Raw genomic sequence first — 25556 nt, 5'->3', positions numbered from 1 at the left:
CCATGGTCAATATATATTTGTACAGTGAAATAACTGAGGTTATGCTTTGAGTTTGCATGTCAGTGCTGGTCGAAGGAATAAAATGTACCTTTGAAAACAGGACTATAGGCGGCGGTGTGCGCATTTATTTAACAAAAAGTGCTCTGCCGGATGCGCCTGCTCTCAAGCGGATGCAGAATTTTCAAGATGGAGGTGGACGGGATTGACCATGTAGGTGTTTTTTCTCTCTGCTGTTTTTTTGATTTAATTGGTGTGTTTTCAAGGAAACGCTGCGATTTTGCGTTGAGTCGTATAGTTTCTTTAAAGCAGCGGTGAGACGGAGTGGTTGTGTGACTGTGCTGTGAATAATCAAATGTCGGTTCATTTAAAAGGGTGAATGAGTAGAAAGTATGCAGCCGGTTTGCTGTCTCATTGTAGCTAACCCGGCTACAGACCTAGCCGAGGCTCGCTGTCAATTGTACGTGTAGTTAGCTTAAGTTAGCTTCTCTGAATGACTGGTAGTTGTGAATGGGCACAGTCTCAACTGTTTTTACGTTTATAATACACAATAGTTGTAAAATACAACTTATGATAATAACCCAGCGTTATTTTGTCCATGACAGTGCGATTTAGCTAATGCTAGCTAACGTTAGCTAATGTTAGTTAATAGATAAATTAATGTAATGTTAACGTTTATTTTTTTTGTTGCACAAACTGTTTCTGAATAACGTTACCTTGCTGCGTTTAAATATCTTTAAATGTCTAGTTTAGCACTACTAACCTGACAGTCAGTGTCCACAGATATTCATTATCTGTGGTCAATGTAAACTGTCATTGTTTTTGAAAAGACCTGACGTTTGTATGTTAGTTAGGTAAACTCGATAAATCGATCAACTGATAATTGATCTGCAGTAATTCTGTTGGATTAATTATTCGAATAATCATTTATCAAGCAAAAAAACGTTAAATATTCTCTTTCCCGAGCTGTCACATTTGAGCATTTGCTGTTTGTTGTTTTATATTATTGGAAATTGGATATCTCAGGATGTCTACTGTTCAGAAAGCCTGAATTTTGAATACTAATGATGGCTTTTACAGCGCAAAGAATTAGTTGAAAACAACATTCAGTGTATCAGTTACTGATGAAAGTAGTCATTAATTACCGGCATGTGTTAATGGTAGAGCTCTCACTTGAAGAAATCAGTCATGAAGAGCTCTTGATGCTTGTGTTTAAAATTACATGATTTTTCCTTCAGCAGATGGAGATGGGGGAGAGTAAAGGTGGCTCAGGTCTACGGCAGTACTACTTGTCTAAGATAGAGGAGTTACAGGTGAGAAATTGATATATCTTCAAAATTTCAACTGGTAGTATAAAGCAGAATTCACAACTTTTGGTTTCCTGTCAATCCTGAACTACTGTTTTCTCAACAGTTGACGGTGAATGAAAAGAGCCAGAATCTCAGACGTCTGCAGGCACAGAGGAATGAGCTCAACGCCAAAGGTACACTTTGGTTCATTATTGTAACATCAGCGTATTTCAAAATGTAATTTTATTCTGTCAAATGAAGCTGTATGGAGATTGCTCTTATGGGTGTAAATACTTTTTCCTCTTTTCTTAGTGCGTCTCCTTCGTGAGGAGCTGCAGTTACTGCAGGAGCAGGGATCCTACGTAGGTGAAGTGGTTAGGGTCATGGACAAAAAGAAGGTGCTGGTCAAGGTATGCTGTGCACTTGTTTTCCACAGTACTTTGTAGCACACTTCATTCTGAGTACTAGTTGACAGTTTAAATTGAAATGTTTCGTCACCATTTCAGGTGCACCCTGAAGGAAAATTTGTTGTGGATGTGGACAAGAACATTGACATCAATGATGTAAGTATTAGAGTTACTGTCATCTTAATAATGGTTGCAAGTCAGAGTTATAGTTTCCCATTGGTGTCTTTGTAAGAACTTAAACTTAAACATCAGAAAAAAATGACACCTGACAAAATACGCCTTTAAATTCTAACCACCACAGCTCAAGGCTGAATACCAAATCAAAGAAAGACATATTTGCTACCCTGTACAGTAAATCGTTAAGCTAGAGGAGGATTTCTTGATAGGAAACATGAAGCCTAAAATATTCAGTTCTCCCTCTGTCACTGCTACACCAGGTGACTCCAAATTGCCGTGTGGCGCTGCGTAATGACAGCTACACCCTGCACAAGATCCTGCCCAACAAGGTGGATCCCCTGGTGTCTCTCATGATGGTGGAGAAGGTGCCGGACTCCACCTATGAAATGATCGGTGGCCTGGATAAGCAGATCAAGGAGATCAAGGAAGTTATTGAGCTACCTGTCAAGCACCCAGAGCTGTTTGAGGCCTTAGGCATTGCACAGCCCAAGGTGGGTGATCGACAAGAGAGCTGATAGTTTCAGATACAGAAGTGTGATTTCAGCAGGGCACAGTGTTTCCATTTTTCTTACTGATATGTAGTTTAATCGACCTTTCTCTCTCTTCTCAAATTCAAAGGTGTTTTATTGGCATGGACGATTCATAAACAATGTTGCCAGTGCATCAGAATACAGTTTAGCCAAGTACACAATAACAGAAAAAAACAAAAAAAGAACTCCAAGATCAATATGTATTAAGTAATATTATTACAATATATTATATGCATATGTGTGTGTCTAGGTCATTCACTGTTCCTCGTGGTTGTGGCATGTTGATAGATATATTGGGCAGCAAGATATGCCCACTCTCCTTCTCCCTAGAAGTATTTTTAATTGTGAGATGTCATTTAGCTTGTTAAAATTATGGAATTGTATTGATGTAAGTAGATTTTCCTTTTTCATTACCATTTTTCTTTTTCTCCCTCTCACCTTGGCCACTTCTGTATCCGACATTTCAAATTAATAGCAGAGTTGTAAAATTGACCAGTTATTGCAGTTCTACTCCTAAGTGTCTCCAACTGTTAGTGTGGAAATGGTTGTGATTTGTGTTTGGCTTTGTGTGGTTGCAGGGTGTGCTGTTGTACGGTCCCCCTGGTACAGGGAAGACCCTGCTGGCCAGAGCCGTGGCCCATCACACCGACTGTACCTTCATCAGGGTTTCCGGCTCTGAGCTGGTCCAGAAGTTCATCGGAGAGGGTGAGCTCCTCTCTTTAATACAATAATCAGTTTTGCAGCCGTTCTTAGATTCTGTCTAAAGCATCTGGTTGTGTAACCTCAATTGCCCCCTCTCTCTTGCCCCAGGTGCCCGCATGGTGCGCGAGCTGTTCGTCATGGCGAGAGAGCACGCTCCCTCCATCATTTTCATGGATGAGATCGACTCCATCGGCTCGTCTCGCCTGGAGGGCGGCTCAGGAGGTGACAGCGAGGTGCAGAGGACAATGTTGGAGCTGCTCAATCAGCTGGACGGCTTTGAGGCAACTAAGAACATCAAGGTGTCCCAAACATACACAGTGAAATAATTCCATTTATTTTTTGTTGCTCAATGTCAGGAACTTTTTTGCTGACTATTTTTGTAACTGTACCCCAGTGTTTTGTTCTTAAGCATAGGTACTTCTGTCCTTACTATTCATACTTAAATGTTGTTTTATAGTGTGCATATGGCAGCTTCAGAACAGCATGTTTCTTTACTTTAACGCCTGTGTATCATCTATAAGCAGCATATAAACATAATAAATTAAGTCATTATAATGTAGTTAAAAACAAATGGACATTTTTATGTACAGTACTGTCAACAAGTATAACTTCTCCTATGAAGACATTTTATACAAGACTGTTATATTGGCAATCATCGTCTTCATGCTGTTAAAGTGTATTAACGTTTGTCCACTAAACAACCACATTACTGTTATAAAACATTTATTAAATGTTTATATTCTGCTTATAAATGCTAAATGGGGGAGTTAATGTGCAATGTCTTTTAGCACAGAAGAATTAGCAGTGTTTATTAATACACTTTAATCGCTCTAAATATACCAATTAGTTTTGTTTCAATTTGACTAAAATGCACCTTCTGTCCCTGCAGGTCATCATGGCCACCAACCGTATCGACATCCTTGACTCAGCCCTGCTCAGACCAGGCAGGATTGACAGGAAGATTGAGTTTCCCCCTCCAAATGAAGAGGTAGGTACTTGCACAGTACATCCACATAATTACACATGCTGTGGAGGGTTTTGTGTTTTGAGTACATTTTAATTGTGCACCATAAGGCGCGTCTGGACATCCTGAAGATCCACTCCAGGAAGATGAACCTGACACGTGGCATTAACCTGAGGAAGATTGCAGAGCTGATGCCGGGAGCCTCTGGTGCTGAGGTTAAGGTGAGAAGTGGCACATTGAATGGCAGCAGTCTGGAGTTAAATGAGGTAGTACACAAATTCATTTTTATTGTGTGTGTATTTTCAGGGTGTTTGCACAGAGGCAGGTATGTATGCTCTGAGAGAGAGGAGAGTTCACGTCACTCAGGAGGACTTTGAGATGGCTGTGGCAAAGGTTAGTAGAATACCCGTCTCTCCTGTCCTGAACAGAATGAAGCTAATCCCACACTCCTATGTTTTTAATCTTAAGTTTTATTCTCATGCTCCCACAATCAATGTTGAGACCGTTCTCCATGCTCTTCTCCAGGTGATGCAGAAAGACAGCGAGAAGAACATGTCGATCAAGAAGCTGTGGAAGTAAAAGGCCTCGTGTATTCTTGCGCACACTTTAACCACATATGTATATTTTTCTTCTTTTGTTTATGGGTTGGTTTGTAATTGTTACATAAGTCATTCTAAAGTAAATGGTTTCCCCAAATAACACTGGGTGGCTCATGAATTTTATTTTTCAGCTATACACAGCTTCTCTACTTGAATTCAGTTTTTTGTCAAAGCCAAATCAGGTTACAGTAACATAGGAGTTTCCAGCATTAAAAGTTACAGAGGTCTGCATTTATTCTTTCATCTTACAATTACATTTATTAGTTTGACATGTTCAATATGGCACTTCAGTAGTGTAGATGTCTTTCAGTATTGATCACACAAGTGCAGATGCTTTCTTTTGGAACTTTGTCCTGCATGCATGTACTTCATGCCTGTCAGAGCTGTTACACTGCCACTGTACTATTTAGATACACAGTATGTACACCAGCACTGAACCTGTATGACTACCTTGGTTATTTTTACAGTGATCCATCTAATCAGGAACTCTTGCTTGACGTTCAGACTGATGAAAAAGCAGATTTCAGTCATTGCAGATGTTCTTTTATGATAGTGATTCCACTCAACTCACAAACCTGTATCTGTGGATGGTTATATGGCAGTAAACACTGGATCACTCCGACACCAGAACCTCCAGAGGCTCCCCGCAGTTTTATCTGTCCTCGCTCAGGGGTCTGCTTTTGCATTGTGAAGCAGTCGTACTCAGTGACGCGGACTAGCTCCTCACCCAGGACACAGGCACCCACTGAGGTTCCATCTGCACCCTCTCCAGTACGACCTGGAGTTCTGCTAAGGCACTGACTGGATCCTCCTTCACCAAGACATAGTCCACCCAGTGGCCATAGCACTCTTCCATCTGCTCCGCCGACTGCTCCATTTCCTGTAGGTCCTCCTCCTGGTTGGTAAACAGAGGGAGAGATGTAGATTCAGAGCATGCACACAGGTGGAAAAAACTTCCGTTAAAATTTCTTCAGGAAAGGCTGCAACAATATTTATGATGTAGTGGTCCTGTTCATCAAGGTGTATCAGTGTGCAGGGATCTCATGTGACTCACCGTGATCCCGCAGCTGAGTGAGGAAGAGGAGCCAAGCTGTTTCCTTTGATTAACATAGATGCGAGGCCGTGCAAAGATGATGTATGGCTTGAATTCAGCGGTACGTAGAGTCTTCAGTGCCTGAATGTGGGTGGTGGTGGTGGGGGGGGGGGGGGGGGGGGGGGAGAGCATGTATGGTACTTAAACAACAAAGGACTCAACATTTTTAGACTGTACAGTAGATGTCTCTCTTTGTCTAAGGTCACTAGACATCTAATGTAACTCAGTTGTCAATGATGATGTTCTTTTTTTCTCCCTAAATGTCTTTAAAAAATGTCTGTATGTCTGTAAAAAATGAGACTTAAAACATTAATTGTCCTCGACCTAACAAGAAGCAGAAGTGGGGGAGAAAAGTCAGGGGACATAAAAGCCAATAAAACTTAAGGCTGACAGTTTGTGGGACAGGTGAACGCACCCTTCAGCTCACAGTGAACTAAAAGCTCTGCATTGTAGGCTGAATCCAGACTTTACACATGACGAGCAGAATCTTAACATCTCTAATTTAACTGTCAGAATAGTGACGCTAAAACGTGGGAACATACAGTTTCTGTTATTCACTAATTAAAATCCTTTCTGCTGTGAATTGTCAGAGGCTTTTAATTAAGACAGATAAAATGAGCTGCAATCATCTCAGTGTGATAAGATAAACTGTTGATTCTGATCAGTGGCTTTATGGCGGTAGATGGATCCAAGAAATGAGGGGAGCAGTCCTTTGGATTTATTTTTATGTAAAGAATAAGATCCTCTACAACAAATGTCTTGCATGTCACCCTATGTCTATACATGCTCTAAGTCCTGCCATGTCAATCAAGTACAGGTGCTTGTATGTATTTGATTAGCAGTGCTGCCATTTAGTACTGACCTCTGGTTGCACATCCACTAGACAGACTTTGTTTTGATCCAAAACTTTATGGATGGACTCCAAACTGGTGCCATACAGATTTTCTTTATACTCCCCATATTCAATAAACCTGTTTTAAAAAAAAAAAAAAAAAAAATTACCATCGTGAAGTATTCGGAAAAGGAAATGCAAATAATATGCACTGGCGGAACAGTTTGGTAACAAGTAATTATAAATTCTGAGTGGCTTTAATTAATCAGTTTCTTGTTGACAGCCTGGATTCTTTAATATACAGCAACCCATTAGTTTGATTTAATTGCTTGGTTTACAAGATGCTGTATTAAGTGTTCATTACTTACTTGCCATTCTGGATGTCGGCCTCGAAAGCTGCTTTAGTGATGAAGTGGTACTCCACTCCTTCTCTCTCGTGACACTTCCTGGCTCGAGTGGTGTCTTCAGGCCGCATGTTCAGAGAAGGAGAACAGGGTGGGGGGAAAAAAAAGACAATTACTAAATGAGCGATGATGATTTCGGGATCCATGCATTTGATCAGCCTCTCTGAAAGCAGAACAGAAATAGCGAGTAACAGGGATTCGTGATATATCTTATTAATTCATACATTAACTCACGACTCACGATGTGCTTTGTATGATTATAAAGTGAGTGAGACTGTACAGTATATAATCATTTGAGAAGCTGAGCACTGTCCAACAGATGTGCTGTGCAAAACTAATGTCAGTAATGTCAACTCCAAAAGAGCCGAGTATTATATTTGTTCTCATAAGCTGTTAATGCTACTGACGAACAAAGCTGATCATTGCAAGAGAGGACAAGGCTGGTGCAAATGCTGCCACACCATAGCTAATTTCTTTTGGTGTAGCTTTGTGTTAACTAATCTCCAGGGGAGGGGGGATTACAATGTCTACAACAGTGGATTGATCTTATTTGAATCCTAGATCACAAGCATTACAGAGACCAATTGGAACTAAGGTGAAAGCCACGACATCTTAATCACTGACGGAAAGAGATACCTGCATCTCCAAGACTGACTGCACTGCAGCTGCGGGGTAAAAAGCCAAAGCGAAAATGAAAGAAAATATCTCAAGAGACTCACGAGGCACCGCCAAACCGTAGCGTCGAGGATTCTCAGCTATCGCCTTCTGTTTGAGCTCAGTGATTCGAGCTCCCAGGGAACCTGTGACAGCACAAATAATAGAATACACAGTTATACAAGGCGATAATGTGCCGGGAATGTACCTGCATGCACAACACCACCAACGATATTTGACTTTACTGTTGATGCCTAGTGTAACTTTAAAAGCAAATTTTCCTTCTAAAGTTACAAGTGCAGTTTCTTCAATGTCACCAAACCCCACAGAAGAACCTACCTATCAGTACTATGAGACGGGGCCTCTCACCAGGGCGGGGCAGGTATTGTGTTACTTCTTCGTAAATGAGAAAGTCTGTGTGATTGGCGTCTGGAGTGTGAGCTTCTCCTGGTGAAGCCTGACGTTCTTTCCTGAGGCGGAAACTCCTGCGCAGGCTGGCTGTGGTCCAAGACATGCAAGCACAGAGGTAAGGTGGACAGAGATCTCAGAGTCTATTGCAAGATCTCACCGCCACTAGGAAAACTTGACATTGAGAAAAAGAAGTTAAATGAAGAGTTAACTAAAAAAAAAAAATCCAGTAATTTTAAATCAGTGTATCTCACTCTCCCTGATTAAAATTCAAATCCTGTGTGTACATAACATCACACAACACAGACACACTGAACACCACCAGAAGAAATCAGTAAGAGTACCTGAGTAAAAATCCCATGAGAAAGCATGGCCACAGAAGGCAGGGGCTGCCTTACTCTTGGGAGAAACTACAGCTCATATTAGACCATTTATTCAACCAGCTTACTGTATAGGATAGAAGCTTTGAAGCCATGCATGCTACTGCTACCTCATCACCAAACACAAAGCGCCTTGTGGTGCGAAGAAGAGAGGCTGTTTGCGAAGCACAATGAGATAAATGAGCTGCCATGAGCTGCCACAAAGACACAGGGAGAAGCTCGGTAGCTGTAACACACTGCGTGAAAAGCCTGCCAGAGTGACAAGCGCACACACACACACACACACACACAGATAATGTGCCTGGCTTTTACACAAAGTGAGGGCCATGACATTGCGCCCACAACATTGCGCCACTTATCAATTCCTGACACAAAATTACATAAAGCCATTATAAACCTCTACAGTTTTCACATTATTGTCCAATCACACCAATCAAACCAACCCAAAATCATCACCGTTACTTCACTGTAGGGCTACTTGCCCTTTACTTACTTTACTAGAGTCTATTGTATAGTTTGACCATCGGAGAGAAATTACAAGTTTATTTTAAACATCCTACTCAGTAATATCTTGGTCCCAAATTAATGACCATATTTGATGGATCCTAATCAAGAAAGATAATATTTAAGTTAATATTAACTGACTAACTGATAAAAGATAAGTATCTTAACACTCAGAATATCAATATTGCCCTCACAAATCTACTATCAGATTTACTATTCTTATGCAAGACAGCTGCTTAAAATGTAGTTTACTTACAGTCTCATATTTGAAAGAAAGATCAATATTTTGACAGACATGGGCGGATCTGAAGCGAAGCTGTGTGGAGGATTTTGGTCCGGATCGATCTATATGACTGACAAATGATGTGAAGATGAGGTCCAGGATAAAATGGCTGTGTTGACGCTTTCAGGCGCAACAACCCCATAGAAGCACAGTCACATTAAGTCAGTAAGAGCAGCCAGGAAGTCTGACGATGAACAAACCGGTAAGATTGACTAACTGAGCTGTGAGGACAACAGCGGGTCAGGTCGGGTGTGGGTGAACAGACTTTAAAAAAAAAGGAGTTAGAGTGTCGAGGTGAGGTGTTACATCTGCTGTCGAGGTCAAAGGATATACCAGCTGTTATCTATCCTGACCCTCAAAATCAAAACCAAAGCAGCGCAAAGCACTTCACGACAACACCTCGAGAACAGCTTGCAGTTTCTAAAAGAAGGGATGGATTAGCACACGGATGTGATGTTGCAGTGATAAGCATAAACTCATTGATTGTGCCTCCTCACCTATTTCCTTTCCATTCAGAGCGCCCTCACTGTCACAGTCTTCTGTAGGATGGCAGGCAGGAAGAGAAGACAGGGCAAGAGCAGGGAGGAGAGGTTGATGTCGAGGGTACTTTACTGTCAGATCACAGCAGGTTAAGCACAGTAACTTTGACACACAGATGGGAGGTTTTTGTTGGTGCAAAGACAACGGTGAAGGCTAAAAAAACAAGGGCAAATTGTTTGTGCGGGGTTGGGGGCGGAGGGAAAGGAGTTCACAAGAATCTATGTTTTTGTGAGTCTCAGGTGGGCTTGCTGATGTGAATTTCACGGAGAAATTCAACCATGAAAACATGTAGTCAGTCCAGGGATGAGGGATGTGCTCTAACATGAGGGTTTGTCCACGTACCTCTCTCAGCACGATCATCTGAGGACAGCAATGCAAGGAATGACACACAGTATCACTGTAGAGTTTTACAGAGTATCACAAGCACTGTTTTGCGCCTCCTAGTACACATGGATATGATTTACTGTAAAATTTCAACATTGTCTTCCAATTGTCTAAATTGCATCTGAGCTTGGAAATACGTTACCCACTTATCTGATTTTCTTTATCTCCTCTCTGATGTTTAGTGAGAGCTCGGGAGTTTAGCTTTTATACAGATGGACACAAGAAAAGAACTCAATCCAGACCACTTTGTTTCACTTTGCTTTTTAAATTGGATCAGGGAACGAAATGATGGATTACTTTTTTGTTGTTGTTTTTTTAGAGCTTAACCTCGGATCCCCTGTTCTCTTTACATGACCTGTCTTTTTTATATCTCCTTGGTTGCATTAGAGTTGAACTGCAATACAAACTGTGTCCGTAGATCTAAGTTTTCTTGTACATTTACTTACATAAGGTTAGAGAAGATGATTGCGCTTGCAGAGGTAAAATAAGGCTTACATGTAGGAGTTTTTGGAGACACAGGAGCAGGAAAGGAACCCATTTTCATCCTGTATCGTAGGCGCCTGAGAAGAAAAAAGATTTATTATTGTTCTAATAAAAGGTTAGGAGTTATTTAACTCACAGATGATCTGATGCCGGCTACCTCTCCTGGAACTGTGTGGAGGGGATGAGGGCGGCACGCAGGTTACAGTCGCCCACCTTCTTGGCCTGCCACCAGGTGGCGTCCTCCTGGCTCACCACCTGGAGAATGTCTCCCCTCTTGAAAGGAAGTCCTGCCTCTTGGCACGGGGTGGCCTTGTCCTCAAAGGGGGTGTAGTCAAACAAAGCCCGAAGGTAGACCTGAAGGATGCACGAATATTCTGTCAGCAGTGGTAACTTTAAAGAAATATTTCTACATTTTGGGATATATTATTATTATTATTATTATTATTATTATTATTATTATTATTGTTGTTATTATTATTATTATTATCATTATTATCATTATTATTAGTATCATATTACAATCTTTCTTGCTGAGAGTCTGATGAGAGGATCAGTATCACTCTCAAGAGTGTGCATTAAATATGAAGAAGTTGGATTTTGTTACCTTCAGACAGAGCCAGGCTAGCTTTTTCCACCTGTTCCCAGTCTTTATGCTAAGCTAAGCTAACTGACTGCTGGCTGTAGCTTTATATTGAATGAGCGCATATGAGAGTGGTAAAAATCTTCAAATCTAATCCTCAAAAAGAAAGCAAATAATCTTATCTCCCATGTTAAAAATAAATTTATCAAAAGGATAATAAATGAGTGCAAACATCAATGAAAAAATTAAACACAAATCTTTTCCCAGTTTTAGGGGGAGGACTAAGAGGTTGTTGTTGCCCTCACCCTGCTTTCCTTCAGTTTGTCCTCCTCTACGACAGCTGGGATGATTTTGAGTGTGATGGAGCCTTGTGACTGGGACTGATCAAAAACATCAGAGCAGCACTGTCATCCACTGTATCCACAGTAATCACCAGTATCTGAACTAGTACGATGCTACACAGAAAAGCTTTTTTTTCCCCCCCTTTACCAGAATCTGACTTATTTCATCTGGCCTTTTGTGGGTTATCAGGTTTCCGTTGACCTCTCGGAGCTCATCCCCTACGTGCACCAGACCTGGAAACACAAACACAACACACACCCACAAAACAAGTGCACTGAAAACAAGCCTACTAGCCAAGAAAATTAAGGCAAAGGAAAATCCCAGTATGTGTAGTAATTTCAGAGGATCAGACGTGAACAAAAAAGAAACAATTTTCTGTTGGCAAAAAGTCGATAACCTCTCCATGGCAACAGCCAGGAGCGACCCTTGTTTGTAATCTCAAAATATGCAATCTCGTGGCACTAATCTCAAGGATTTGATCTGTGTTGACAGTTCATGTGCTTGCACAACGTAATCCCCTCACTTCCCTGTAAGTGTATCAGTAGTGCTAAGAAAGTTCCACACAGACCCAGTGTCGGATTATGTTCTCATAGCACTTGGCTGCAGCCGGGCTCATATTTATATTGTTTTCAAAAGTAATAAAAGAATACAACTGACGTTGAGGTCGCAAAATTTGATGTGTGAACCGCTTTTCATCTCACCACTGCGGTCAGCTGCCCCTCCTCTCATGATTCTGGCCACAATTACAGCTCCCGTCGCCTCGTCTCTCCGAATAGTTGCCCCCTGGTAGAAAAGACATTAGAATAAATCAGATTTCCAAACGTAGATCTCATCTTCGGTTTGCTGGGCTGATACAATCCTCTGACAGACCGGTAAAAGCTGCTCCCTTTGTGCAGGTTGGTGGCTTTTGCTAGAAAAAAAAAAAAAATCAATAACCTTTTAAGAGTAAATTACAAAACTCTGTGTGACTGAAGATTCTGATACCTGATCATCAAGATCACCTCGTTTTTTGTGCTCTAGGCTGACTTGACTAGTGTATCATAAAAAAAGAGTTCTGCAACCTACTTCCTTACTCTCCATCGGTTTTAGTCCAGTGATTTTTTTCTTGCTAAGTAAATCATTTCAAGTTTCCAGGAATATTTTGACATTGAGCAATACACTTTTTTCTTGCCAAGAGTTATGAGAAAATTGACACCAATCTCATGTGTCTACACTGAATATAGAGCTGCAGACAGGAGACAATTAGCGTAGCTTACCATAAAGGCTAGAAACAGGAAGAAATGGCTAGCCTGGCTCTGTCCAAAGCTAACAGAGCTAACAATTAACAGAGATATGTGTTAATTGTGAGCTTTAGAGGTGTTGGTAGTGTTAACTGCATGGAAATGTAAATCCACTTCTTTATGTCTAGTCAGTACACATATTACATGGGTTGGATAATATTAGATCTCCACATGATGTAAAATAAATCATATATCAGTCCCACGTGTGACATGTAACAAATCAAGCACTTTGTGTGTGAGGCTGTGACAGAACAGTGGAAGAAAAGTAGTTCAGATCACCAGCATTACAGTTTACATTCTGTCACCTCAGTGGGTTGCATTTAGCTTTCTGATGTAAGCGCGTTGCTGCCAAACTGGTGGCTCTTCGGCAGGTGCCTCTGGCAAGTTAACACCAAATCTATTTTTTGTCCTCTGCTTGAAGGATTTCCTTTAGCATGGGTTTTTTATTAGCTTCCCACAGTGACACATTCACACCCTAGAGCTCTCTGGAGCCTCAAAGCTGCTCCATTAAAGGAAATCCAGTTTCAAAGCCTCACATGAAGGCGTAAGAAAAGTAGCTGCCGAGGGATGGAGGAGTTCTTATTTTGCCATGTCTTCAGGTCTGAGGTGACTCTCACCAGGGGCTCCTTGTTCTTCACCAGGCGGACAATCTTCACCGACTCTTCCTCCAGGTCGTTGTCCAGATCCTCCGGCAGCGGCGGCAGCACCGGGTCAAAGTTCTTTTGGGCCACCGTGTCGTGAGCTGACAGCACTGCCTGCATGAACAATTTACAAAGAGAAATAGAGATAAATGCAAAAGATTGGTAACTTTAAAAGGCCTAAACAACAACACAGACATAGGAAAAAACATGGAAAGTGGAGAAGAAAACATGAGAAATCTAGGTGAAAGAAAAGTCACCAACAAATAAAAGAGTATGAATTACTCTCCTTCACTGGCTACTTTTGCAAATGAGTGTTCAGGTTTCAGGCATCATCTCTTCCTGCTCCCCAGGAAGCCAATAACTTGAACATAATCACATGATAAGAGTAATTAGGGGTTCAGACAGCTCTGGCACGGCTGTTATAAAATAGATGACAGGAAATCAGACTGAAAGCACAGAGGCAATGACATTTAAGATATTGAACCACAGAGGGAATGAAACGGTGTCTGGGTCGAAAGCAAAAGAGACACTGTCAAGCACTTCTCAGCTGCTTGATGTGTGATGAAAGACACAGTATGTGTGTGTGAGTCTGAGTGTGAGGGTGAGTGTACCTTGAGGTGAGGAGTGCTCAGCAGGAGAAGCAGCTCTCTCTCATCGTCCTCCAGCGGTCCATTCTGAAGCTCCTCTGCCAGCTGAGGATGTCAATCAGAAAAATCACTAAAAATCAGTGGTTCTCAAAGTGGGGTTCACGGACCCCCAGGGGTCCCTGAGGGTGTTCGTGGGGGTCCCCAGCAAAAAGGAGAATAATTTATTTTCACTATAATTCCATCCATAAGTTCCACGATGACAGAATGTATGATTATTTCGGTCACTGGTTTCAAACACATATCTAAAAGCAAAACTCTTATCAGATGGGGGACCCCGAGACAAAATCTTAACAAATGGGGGTCTAAGGTCAAATTTGTGTCAGTTTAGGGGTCCTTGATGTGTACAAGTTCGAGAATCACAGACTTAAATCGCTTAAAATATTTCAAAATGTTGTCACACGTCTCCCCTATAAAAAAAAACAACAACTAAAATAGTTGATATTTAATTATAGAGTGTTAATTCAGATTCAGTTTTGAGCTGAATTTTAGGTTGCACCTACGTCCTCTGCCAGACAGGAGGCGCTGTGTAGGACTGGAGTCGGGCTCTGTTTCTCATACTGCTTCAGTTTCTCATGGATCTGAAAAACAAATGATCAACAAACAGTCAGATGTGCACAAACACAACACAACAACTTACTTATTCACTTGGATTTTTTTATGAACAGAGATTTTTTTCTGAGAATCAGTTAAATGTTAGTGACAGCGTTGACAGTGTTTCTCAGAAGCCTTATTATTCTGTACTTACAATAAATCCTGGTAGTATTTCCCCAATATAGATCTCTTTAAGAATTTAACTCCTAACTAACTAACTACAAACAAAAAAGCATATGTACATTACTGTATTATGAAGGCTTCTTGAGTCCATTGAACAATTGTATTTTTGAGCAATTGTAAATATTATTTTTCATTTATTATTTCATTTATTTGTAAGATATAGTATTTTTGTAGTTTATTTATTTATTCATTCATTTTTATACTTATGATTGGTTTTACCCCATATAAAGTTGTGCTGTATGATGTGTCTTTGCACAACAATGCACTGTGTATCTAAATGAAAAATATCAAGTTCATTTTTTTTGTCCAAAGTTCTGGAAGGACAGTCTGATAATTTTGTTGCAGTGGCTCTCTACTGCCTTTGTCGTCAAAACTTTGTTCTTAATGATAAGAAATACAGGATGTGACTGGAATTCCCTTCATTAAACATGGGTTGTTGGCCAAAGTCGTGCCAGAAATCATAAATATCAAGAAGTCACTTCGACGCAAATGTATCTGTTATACCTTCATGAGGTAACCAAGGCTTTTCTCACTGAAGACATCTTTGAGGAAGACCAGGTCCTCTTTATGGTTGGCATCTGGGTGGAGCTGAGAGGTGAGTAGGGCCAGAGTCTCATGTAGCCCTATGAGTCATATAAACCAGATGCTATGTATTATTCACCCATTCAAACATCTGTTTTCTCTCAAGAACTAAAACAATGGCTACTGATACTGAAAATAGAAGCTTTTTTTTATTATAGGAAATGCACCATCATAACTGTGACAAACTACAGTTATTTTCCAATATCTATTTCAACATGTAGGATGTATTTTCTGTGTCGTTTAGGAATCATAATCAAGAACATCTTCGATCTGTTTTGATACTGTTTCATTTTAACCAGGACATCAGATGAAGAAGCAACAATAAGGTGCTTGGACTGAAATTCAGATCCAGATCCTATCTGCCATTGTAAACTTATAATCACCCTCCTCCCTCCACAGATTTCAATGAAACTATCATTTATTGTAGGTTTGATGTCAATTTGCTGTATGATGTCAATTTGCCTCTACCAAATACCAATAGCCGTGTTAAGTCTGAGATTATACCTTTTTGTCATGTAAACAGATGTGGTAATCTCACAGACAGCTTCGTTAAGCTTCTTTAATACTCTCCGTTCAAGCTCCAGTAATGTATGCTTGATATTATAGCATGTGCATTATTTATAAGTATATATAAAGCATCAGAGAGAATGAACAAGTAGCTTGAGCATATGTTTGGCCGTACCTGTGCTTGCAGACACGATGGGCATGGCTTCAATCATTCAGAGGAGGGTGCAGAGGGGGGAGAACAGGGAGGGAGGGAGAACAAAGCTGGTAAAACTCTCTTAAATTCTCTCCGCTTCCTGTTGGCCACAGACACAACTGGGAATGGGGAAGAAAGAAAAAAAAAAATCTTAACACATTGTGATTTCATATTAAGAAAGAGACATGGATTGATCCCCTTTAAAAAAAAATGCATATCTAATATTTTTCAGAATTTAGACAAAGATTAGACAACTCATTTACATGTCGGTGCAACAAGATGTTAAGAGACTATAAAAGATCTCTTGTGATGCTAATAGGGTGAGGTTATACAAATACGTTTCAGTACCAGGGTGGTGACTGAGTGCAGTATATTATTCCTCATTTAAAATTAGATCAAAATGGACATTTATTTTGAAAGGGCAACTAATCAGCCATGCTTTGACGGTGATGAATCAACCCATTACTGTGCTGAAGTTTCAGTGTGATAACAGCTGCTCTCATTACTGAGGCATAAAAGCATTCATTTTATTTCATACTGTGTCAAAGAAGGGGGAAGTGAGGTCAGATAATACTGACCACTATAGGATCCCTCCCTGCTCAACTCCTCTCGCAGATAATTAGTTTAATTAAATGGTGTTTGAGCTTTGTCACATCATTCACTTCAGTACTTTATTTATTGCTGCATGCAGTGAGGCATGCAGCCTCAAACTGCCATCAATACAAGATTTTCATTACAATTATGTTTTGTTCAGGGCTTATTTTCATTAGGATCTTTGCATCAAAAAGCCGCTGCTTATGCTGCCTGGGCTCAAGTTTTCCCATCTCATCTCCAAACAACAGATTTCTCACCACCCTGCTCATTAACTCCCCAGTGAGGACATAGTTTAAAGATTAGCTGGAAAAATATCATCTTGTGTGTTAATGTGACGCCAGTAGTTACAAATCATCTTCATTGTTCAGCAACACACTTCTATTTCTATCATTTCCTCCCTTCTACTTAAGTTAGCATGCTATAACCAGAGTCACTGTAGGCTACCCTGAAGACGTCGCGCAGCTAAGAGGACATATTATAACCTCTTTTACTGTCGACACAATGATGGCTTCAGTTCTTCATAAGACTGGTAAGTCAACAGCTCCTTTAGATCATTTCAGAAAATGCACAATACACTAAGTTGCCCTAACCATGAGCATAAATTAATGTGCAAAATCCTTTGTTAACATTTTCTGTTCCTCCAGATCAAAGTGGTATAGTAGACACAGTACATTTGGATTGAATATTAGTATGGTATGGCAACAATACCAAACACACTTTCCACGCCATTCTCTCTGCGCAAAGTAAATATCTTCTTGGGGTATTAGACAAAACAAGCAATCTGAAGACGTCACCTTGGGCTCTTAGAATCTGTGCTGAGAATTTTTTTTTTTTTTACAATTTTATAGACTAAAGAACTCACTGAAAACAAAGTTGACAGATCAATTAATAATGAAGACAATCACTAGCCTTCCAGTGATTTAAAGAAAGCCTAAGTGTGAATGTTTTTTACTTATGTTTACCATTTATAATTTGAAAGGCAATCGCAGAAAATTTGATTTTGCTAGTCCTTTACAAAACATTCCAAAGACGTCTCACAAATGAAGGACCCTGTACACTCTTGATTTAAATTTGATCATGAATAACATTACATTACAATGTGTATATAAGGCAGACATACTGTATGTGCCACTAAAAACGTATCTAATATTATAACTACCTCTTATATGGGAGCAAGGGAATCACACTCCTTTTTTGCCTCCACAGCTGTCAATATCAAGTCACTGCATGCACTGGTTAGATCAACGCCCAGATTCCTACATACTATCTGTAGGATAAAGGACATAAAGGGCATTCATGAGAGCAGTGATCCATCACATCCATCTTTACCAGCAAAACAGCATTAACTCGATCTAAGTACACAGAACAGAGCTGGAGGTAAAGCTGCAAAGCATCCACTATTAAATCCAATCAAAAGCCCAACCCTCCCATTGGTAAAACAAAAACAACAGCAACAACAGGCAACAGGCAGAGTATCTTGGTTTTTTGAAGTACAATTATTTCGCTTTAGTGATGTGTTTGTCTATATCTACACCTTCCCTGTACAGCTTCACAGAAGAAAGCTCCTCAGCCAACTCTCCAAAGGTAAACACCACATTTTCGTTTCCTCATGCGTATGTTTTCCACCTACAGTGGACCAGATTCACTGCAACCACCTGTTGTATCTTTGAGGATCTGTCTAGAAAAGGTGCTCCATTAATGGGAGAGGATAGAATACTGATTAAAAAAGATAAATATGAAGCAGTTGGAGACACAAATTATTTGACTATACAGCCCATCAGGAGTCTGCATGGAGCAGACATGGTGGTTAATGAAAAACAAATTGTCAAGTAAAAGTCTGTGTTTTTCACTTTGGCAGAAACATTTCCTCTTGTGTTGGAAATTACAAACCAATCCTGCAGCAGCGTCTTCTGGCAAAGAGGGCAAATCCAAAGCAGGTAAATCAGTCTGGCTCATTGTTAGACATCCACAGTTTCCACAAACACACGTCTGGTCCACAAAAGCCAGTAGCACCTGATCAGTAAGTTGGCAAGGCAGCGAGCTCTCACGCTCTCGTCAAATGTATTCACTGTTATGACAGATGAATGGAGACATCTATCAGCCTCATGAAGTTTAATGTTAATGCTGATTATTTTTTACAGAAATCACTTGTAGCCAGAGAATTTCTATTTTGGTATCTCAAAGTTATCACTACATTTGGTTGTTTTTCTGTCACTATGTGTCATATATTCTACCATTAAAAAAAAAAAAAAAAAAATCAAAACAGCAATTCCCAATTGTCTTACATTCATTATTTGTCATGTTCTGTCACTTGATTGTCACATTTTCCCCTGGTGGGCTGGTGAAAACATACCAGCTGCCAAGGAAATTTCTAGTTTGGAAAAAAACACTGATTGAAGACAGGATGGCAACATGCCAAAGTGGCAATTAGAATAAGCAGCCAGAGCACAAACAGACCTCTGTTGAGCTGGTGACAAGTGTTTATAAAGCCCAGGTCTGAGCCATGTTTAAAATGTTTAAAGCGCAATGCATTTAATTGTGTCTCATACTGCTGCCGAGTGGTGATGAAAAACAACCTCTTTAAGCTGCTCTAAAAGAGCTATTACACATGATAATTGGCTGTCTGTCTGCTCACTGTTGCTGTTGTAGTCAGTCAGCAACACATGGATGCTAATGGCATCATAACAAACATGTGAAAATTAAATGATCTTCCATACAAGTGACTGGAGGACGAACCAGCCATAAATCCTCTATTTGCATCAATGTAATGTTTAAAGGAATAGTTAAGACATTTTGTGACATACACTCAGTTTTTTTTTCCTTGCCAGGAGTTAATGAGAAACTCCAATCCTCTCAGGGAAATATGAAGCCACAGCCAGCAACCAGTTAGCTTAGTTTAGCATAAAGACTGGAAACAATGGGAATCAGCTAGCCTAGCCCAGCTTCATATTTACGGTATTAACTGTAACTAACTTGACAAGAAAATGTCAAACTATTCCTTCACTGTATTGTAATTTGGCTTCTGCTGCACCTCAGTAAATACACACACGCTCCAGCGTGGGACCAGCATCACCAGTGTCTCGTAATTACATATCTGGTCTACTCGGGATCACTGCTGGAGCGTGACATGACCTTTGACCTCTACCCGTGAGTGACCCTCCATCAGGCATTGATAATAATACCCCCAGATTGATTCAGTCTATTGCTGCGCCACCATCAGCATGCCTGCCCCTTCAGCCACTCACTCAGCAGGGCACTGGCAACGTAGCGCTTTTAAAAAAAAATCCATTCTGCACATTATCAGGCGAGAAATACACACACTTTGCCGAGCTTACTGATTGACACAGCTTCAGCTAAATGAGCCAAAGTGGTAATGTTTATGCATGTTTGTCTATTTACTTGTCTCTGTATCTGCAGGATGTCCATGAAACCCAGTGAACAAACAGATTCACAGCAAAGGAACAGCAGATCCGTTTGTGAAATTGTGACCAGATAGTGGGCCTGCTGCCATTAGATCTATCAAATCATTCAATATCACATAAGAAATTATTTTAAAAGAGATTAAAATGGTCAAGAAAGCTGAAAGAACATTATCATCTTTTGGGGGGGCATAAATAAAGGTAGTACAACTTTATGTTTATATTACCTTTACACCGTTCGTTGGTCACCCAGAAAACCTTTAGTCCCCTTTTAATTAATTTATTTTATTATTATTAAATGTTCATTTTCATGCATTTTCCTGGTGTTCAAATGAAATTCTATTTTGTTTTCACTATCTGTTGGCCACCACACAAGCCCAGTCCATTGAGAAAACTCTCTTCAAACCATAAAGCGAGCAGTTCTGGGGTAAAACATCCTCCCACTCCTCCTCTATGATTGAGCCCTGAACACTTGGCCCACGTTCCTGACCTTCTTTCTCTCCATCTCTTCCTCCCTCCACACTCTCCCTCTCTCTAATCACAAGAGGCTGAGAGGAGATTAAATCCAACATCTTTTTGCATTTTTTTTTCTTCTCCTCTCTCTTACTCACTGAGTCTATCGTCTAAATACTTAAGGTTCCCACCGGCCATATGGTGGTATTATCTAGCCTCCTTGATTTAAGATGGCAGTGCTCGCGGCTGTGTGCATCACTGAGCATTTCAGTGAATACAATGGCACGGATAAGAAAGGACTTGTAGATTAGAAGAGAGACTGAGTAGCAGAAAAGATGATAGACTGATAAGAAAAAAAAAAACTTGTATTTTAAGTAAGAAAAACTCTACCACAAATAAAAATGGAGGCTGAAGTTCAATGATTAGCTGATTCACAGAAAATGAATGGGTAACACTTTCAATAACTGATTATCCAGTAAAAAAGGGACAAATGTGTCTAGGTTCTAGCTTCTCTAATGTGATGATTTGCATTTTTTTTCCCTCAATCTCTTAGGATTACAAACCAAATCCTTGTGAGGTTTTAATTGTTGAGACAAAGTAAATAACTGGAAAACGTGTCCTTGGTCTTTTGGAAGATCTGATAGACACTGTCCTTGTTTTTGGAACAGAAAAAAAATTTATAGTCAGTAATGTGGTCTTTAAATCAGATTTCATCACAGAGATTTATTATTTCTGTGATGCATATTTCAGTTTTTGACATTATTAGGCAAGGACAATACTAGTCCTTCAAAGATTTTAATCAAATACATAATTCATTTCATGTTGAATGTGTTAGCAGATATCATCAGGACTGAGCTTAATAGTTTGACATTTTGGGAAATTTGATACGACTATCATGTCCACGACATGTGAAGATGCACCCGGCAGCTAACCCAGTTAGCTTAGTGCAAACACTGGAAACAGGGAGAAACAGCTAACCTGGCCCTGTCCACATGTAGCAAAGTCCTCTTCATGGTGCGTTGAAAAGCTCACGAATGAACAAGTTATATCTCATTAATTGAATCGGGACAAAAACCAAAAGTGTAAAAATAGCAATTAGCTTTTTACAATGTGTTATGTGTCAGACTATTTTTGGCTAAAAGCAGTTGCCGGGCAGTTAGCGAAGACTCTGTGAATCTGCTGCTCCAAAACAGCAAATTAGCAGTTTTTGTACATGTTAAACAAACAAGATATGATGTGATTATTAATGAGCTTCAGAAGTGCTTGAAGGCAGAAAAGAGCCAGGCTGCCCCCCCCCCCCCCCGTTTCCAGTCTTTATGCTAAGCTAAACCTTTCTTCCTCACGTCTATCCACAGTATGAGCAGGAATACTAGATTTGTAGTCAACCTCCTTACTTTTACCGGCACGACTCTGGGTTAGAAATCATTAGTTTATATTTTGCCCCTTTACAGCATTTGCATACAGATTTTATTTAAAAATGAATAATTCATAATCTGTTGACTGCCTTTGGCAAGCTTTCTTTTGAATCACCTCGCCTCGTCACAGGGAGCTGCTCAAGGACACATCAACAAGCTGGGAGTCTGTTTAAGTTCTAATATTAAACACTTAAATATTACACGGTGAACTACATGTTATTTACAGTTTTGACCTTGTGGTAATCACTTGATCCGCAGGGTCTCCGTGGCAGCATGGTACAACTGTCCTTTATTGGTTTGTTATTGGTTTTTATTATTTCCTAATCATGCTCTTCCCCTGGCTGCTGGTGCTCAGTGTGCTCAGTCATGACAACATTTCATATTCACACGCCACTTCTTCATGCATCAGATGTTATGTATCATGGAGCACTGAGGTTTGTGACTGACAGTAAAATCCTCACTGATGGTCCCATGTATCCTTCTTGGCTTGACTGAGTTTTCTTCTGGTTAGCTTTGTCCCTGGAGTCTCTCTGACTCTGCCTGTTCATCATTTATCTCCACAAAACTTGAGGATTGTGGCGAAGTTTTTACCAGCTGCAGCAGCGACTGTCTGTCTCCAGACTCCAGACCACGATAGTGTCACAACCACGTAAGGTGCAGTCACCAAACTTTACAGTTGTGCTACTGAGCTCATAGATCCTACTGCTAAACTAGGCACTAACACGATCTACAGTCCAGCGTGGTACTTTAATACACCGACACTGTGTACGGAGAGCTGAACGTCACTGTCCTCTCGCCTCGTACACACAAACATGCACGTACGCCACCTGTTTGCCAGACTCATTTGCTGTTGGACGGGTCCCGAGAGGGAGACAGAAAGGGGCGAGGTCGCCAACACACTGCTGATGCCATCTGCCCACCGCTCTGCGTGTGTGCGCGTGTGTGTCTATAGTCCATCCACCACCTATCATGCCACCCACATGGCTGATCTGACATGTTTGGATATGACAGATTTCATTCCAATATGCATTTGGAAAAAAAAAAAGAGAAAAAGTTGTGTTCTGTACATTTTCTAGTCGGATTACAATCTAATCTATGCCGTAGAAACTCCACAAAGGATTTATAGTGCAACTCTCATTTAAAAAATTAAAAGCTTTCTATTCTCTTCAGACAGTGGAAAAAAAAATACCCTGAGTATTATACAGTACATCTGCATCCCAAAGAAGAACATTTAGTCTATGAAATGTTAAAAAATAGTGATGAAACCAAAGTGATGTCTTTCAATGTCTTGTTTTGCTCAATCAAAAGTCCAAAACTCAAAAAGATATTCAACTTAAAATGATAAATGAAAAAGTAAAGCAGCAAACCTCTCATTTGAGATGCTGGAACCTGAGAACGTGAGGGTTTTTTAGGCTATTTTCAAAAAGATATTGAAAGAATGAATCAATTAACACAACACTTGCCCATTATTTTCTTGCTGATCAACTAATTGTTACTGCGCTTATCTGAAATCGAGGACTTCCGTTTGATCTCAACATGAGAAAATAAAATTAGATAGAAAACTCTATCAAACAAACCTTAAAAGTTGCTCTTCATTAATATGCAGTGACCTTGAGATTTAGTTGAGATTGCAACTGTACTTGGCTAAATGCTAGAAATAACATAAAATGTAGTGCAGAGGAGGTCAGGAGCCAGACGGCTCTTAAGAGGCTTATAAGAAGAACATCACTTCAAAACACCTTCAACACGCCTACTCTCAGACACAGCAGGATAAAGGATCACTTCTAGGGTTGAGAGATTGAATTTGGCTCCACGTCTGAGGAAAGGAAACCCATATTCGTGTGTGCAGACAGGCCAATGTCTTTTTTTTTTTTTTTTTTTTTACAAGGGAAACAAGAATTTCAACAGCCAAAGCAAGTTTGGCTTAACATGATGATAAAGTGCCAACCAGGCTGATAGGAGGCCAAAACTTGGAGGCTTTTGACTGGTGGCTAATGTTAAACTCCCACTGAGCTCATAATGATATGTGTAAACGCACAGAAAAACAGGGATGAATTATGAGACAATGGGATCCTGGGCACAAACATGTGAAAGACTCCCACACCCCCTTCATAGGAGCAAGATACCCAGACTCAAAGAGACAAAGATTGACTAAAAATGATGCAACCACATTGTCCATGGACATTTTCCCCCTTTTGTATCTTTTTTGTAGTTGTTTTCTGCCTCTTTGTGGCCATAGAGCATCTCTTGTAGTCTTTAGCATCTCTATGTTGTTGCTTAGCATCTGTCTGTGATCTTTTTAAACTCTTCATGGTTGCTTTGCAGCTCTTCTCGATCATTTTGTGTCTCTTTGTGATCTTTTTGCATCTTCCTGTGTTCATTTTGAGTCTCCCTGAAGTCGTCTGCTTGACTTTCCAACCAGACGTTCTAATGGTCCCTTCAGACAGAAAGATGACACTGTCATCTTACCGATCAATTCATCTGTTGCACTTACATAAGTTCATTTTCACCTAAAACACTGAAACATAATCATAAAACCGGGCTGGGTGTCGAGACACAAGACATCCCTGCGTCCCCCGTCCGGGTTTAAAGACACGGATGCAAATTTTGTCCTTGCAACTTTGTTTACCAAAAACCATATTGCATGACCCTGACCTTCACTCAATGTCTTTGGCTCTCCTGCTTCTTCTGAAAGCAAATCAAGCCATAAAACTGAGCCTGTCCTGCCCTGCAGTGAAGCACGACCAAGTCACAGCTACAGGCCTGTCCAGTCAGCCAACCCCTCACTGAGGTCACCGAGCACTGCGATGTGTTGATATTGATCAGCCTCCCCCTTTCTATTGTAACAGGCTGGTCATTCTCAGTCATTTAATTGGCTCTTACAGCCTAAGATGGTGTACATCCACATGCAACACCCTCTTCCATCACAGTTCAATCTAGTGTTGGAGCTGGCAATCAATCACAGGTGACACACACACACACACACACACACACACACACACACAAACACACACCTCATTAACATACAGCACAGTCAGGCATCCACATGGTTTACTCAGACACAAAAACTGGAGAGAAAAGCACATTCATTTCATACAGCTTATGCACAAAAGACAAAACGGTTGCTTTGTCTAAGATAAGAGTAAATGAAATGAGAATTTGCTCTTTCTTCAACAGACACTGGAAAAAAAATGTAGAGTTAAGTCAGCGCTCATCAGAAAACATCCTCACCTTGTTGAGGCTCCCCTCAGCCTCAGTGTGCGTGTTTCTCTCTGTTGTCTGCCCCTCTCCAAACCCCCCGACACCGCTCCTGTCACACCACCAGTCCGCCTCCTCTCCGTGCTTCCTCTTCCCTCCTTCCCTCTGTGGTTCTCTCCTGTCTCCAGCTGACCGCCACACGGCAGGTTTTATTCCTGCGCCCCGTCCAACCTATCGCTCAGTGAGCCTCCCCTTCCCCCTCCGTCAGTCAGTTCGCTCCTACCCTCACTCTCTCTCTCTC

The 25556-nt window shown here is 40.6% G+C and overlaps 2 protein-coding genes across 12 annotated transcripts; one reads left to right on the top strand and one right to left on the bottom strand.

Moving 5' to 3' along the window:
* The first annotated feature begins 139 nt into the window (after positions 1–139).
* psmc5 (proteasome 26S subunit, ATPase 5) lies at positions 140–4765 on the top strand. Of its 4 annotated transcripts, none has more exons than XM_071462241.1 (12): positions 140–210; positions 1236–1310; positions 1411–1480; positions 1599–1696; positions 1793–1849; positions 2131–2361; positions 2979–3105; positions 3211–3401; positions 3992–4090; positions 4177–4287; positions 4373–4459; positions 4592–4765. In XM_071462241.1, exons 1-12 carry the CDS (start codon positions 151–153, stop codon positions 4643–4645), a joined length of 1260 nt encoding a protein of 419 aa, XP_071318342.1. In that variant the 5' UTR covers positions 140–150; the 3' UTR covers positions 4646–4765. The 4 variants fall into 4 exon arrangements, with proteins under 4 accessions (XP_071318342.1, XP_071318343.1, XP_071318345.1 ...); XM_071462242.1 differs by having other exon boundaries at positions 142–210; positions 1239–1310; XM_071462244.1 differs by having other exon boundaries at positions 207–311.
* A 2-nt stretch (positions 4766–4767) lies between these two features.
* On the bottom strand, positions 4768–25427 carry LOC139608457 (MAGUK p55 subfamily member 3-like). Of its 8 annotated transcripts, none has more exons than XM_071462232.1 (20): positions 25289–25427; positions 16159–16295; positions 15399–15517; positions 14621–14698; positions 14085–14165; positions 13450–13587; positions 12254–12335; positions 11700–11785; positions 11516–11590; positions 10788–10984; positions 10643–10707; positions 10106–10123; positions 9721–9762; positions 8401–8466; positions 7988–8146; positions 7714–7794; positions 6959–7052; positions 6621–6729; positions 5720–5839; positions 5233–5560 (listed from the first exon to the last, which is right to left on the bottom strand). In XM_071462232.1, exons 2-20 carry the CDS (start codon positions 16193–16195, stop codon positions 5381–5383), a joined length of 1827 nt encoding a protein of 608 aa, XP_071318333.1. In that variant the 5' UTR covers positions 16196–16295; positions 25289–25427; the 3' UTR covers positions 5233–5380. The 8 variants fall into 8 exon arrangements, with proteins under 8 accessions (XP_071318338.1, XP_071318333.1, XP_071318334.1 ...); XM_071462233.1 differs by having other exon boundaries at positions 9721–9759; XM_071462237.1 differs by lacking the exon at positions 8401–8466 and having other exon boundaries at positions 4768–5560; positions 25289–25416.
* Positions 25428–25556: the final 129 nt, after the last annotated feature.

The sequence above is a fragment of the Trachinotus anak genome, unplaced genomic scaffold (assembly GCF_046630095.1).
Source record: "Trachinotus anak isolate AG129_WGS33_773 ecotype Australia unplaced genomic scaffold, CSIRO_AGI_Tana_v1 ptg000025l, whole genome shotgun sequence".
In the NCBI taxonomy this organism is placed as follows: Eukaryota; Metazoa; Chordata; class Actinopteri; order Carangiformes; family Carangidae; genus Trachinotus; species Trachinotus anak.
Note: the sequence above shows the minus strand (reverse complement) of the source record. Positions and strands in the feature narration are given on the sequence as shown.

Excerpts from the sequence above, each read along its gene's own strand:
- psmc5 (XM_071462241.1), top strand. The coding sequence starts at position 151 with ATGCGCCTGCTCTCAAGCGGATGCAGAATTTTCAAGATGGAGGTGGAC. Across the intron at positions 1,850-2,130 it reads AGAACATTGACATCAATGAT|GTGACTCCAAATTGCCGTGT; the intron begins GTAAGTATTAGA and ends CTGCTACACCAG. Across the intron at positions 3,402-3,991 it reads AGGCAACTAAGAACATCAAG|GTCATCATGGCCACCAACCG; the intron begins GTGTCCCAAACA and ends CTGTCCCTGCAG.
- LOC139608457 (XM_071462231.1), bottom strand. The coding sequence starts at position 16,195 with ATGATTGAAGCCATGCCCATCGTGTCTGCAAGCACAG. Across the intron at positions 11,786-12,253 it reads AGGGGCAGCTGACCGCAGTG|GTCTGGTGCACGTAGGGGAT; the intron begins GTGAGATGAAAA and ends TTGTGTTTCCAG. Across the intron at positions 5,561-5,719 it reads CACTCAGCTGCGGGATCACG|GAGGAGGACCTACAGGAAAT; the intron begins GTGAGTCACATG and ends TTTACCAACCAG.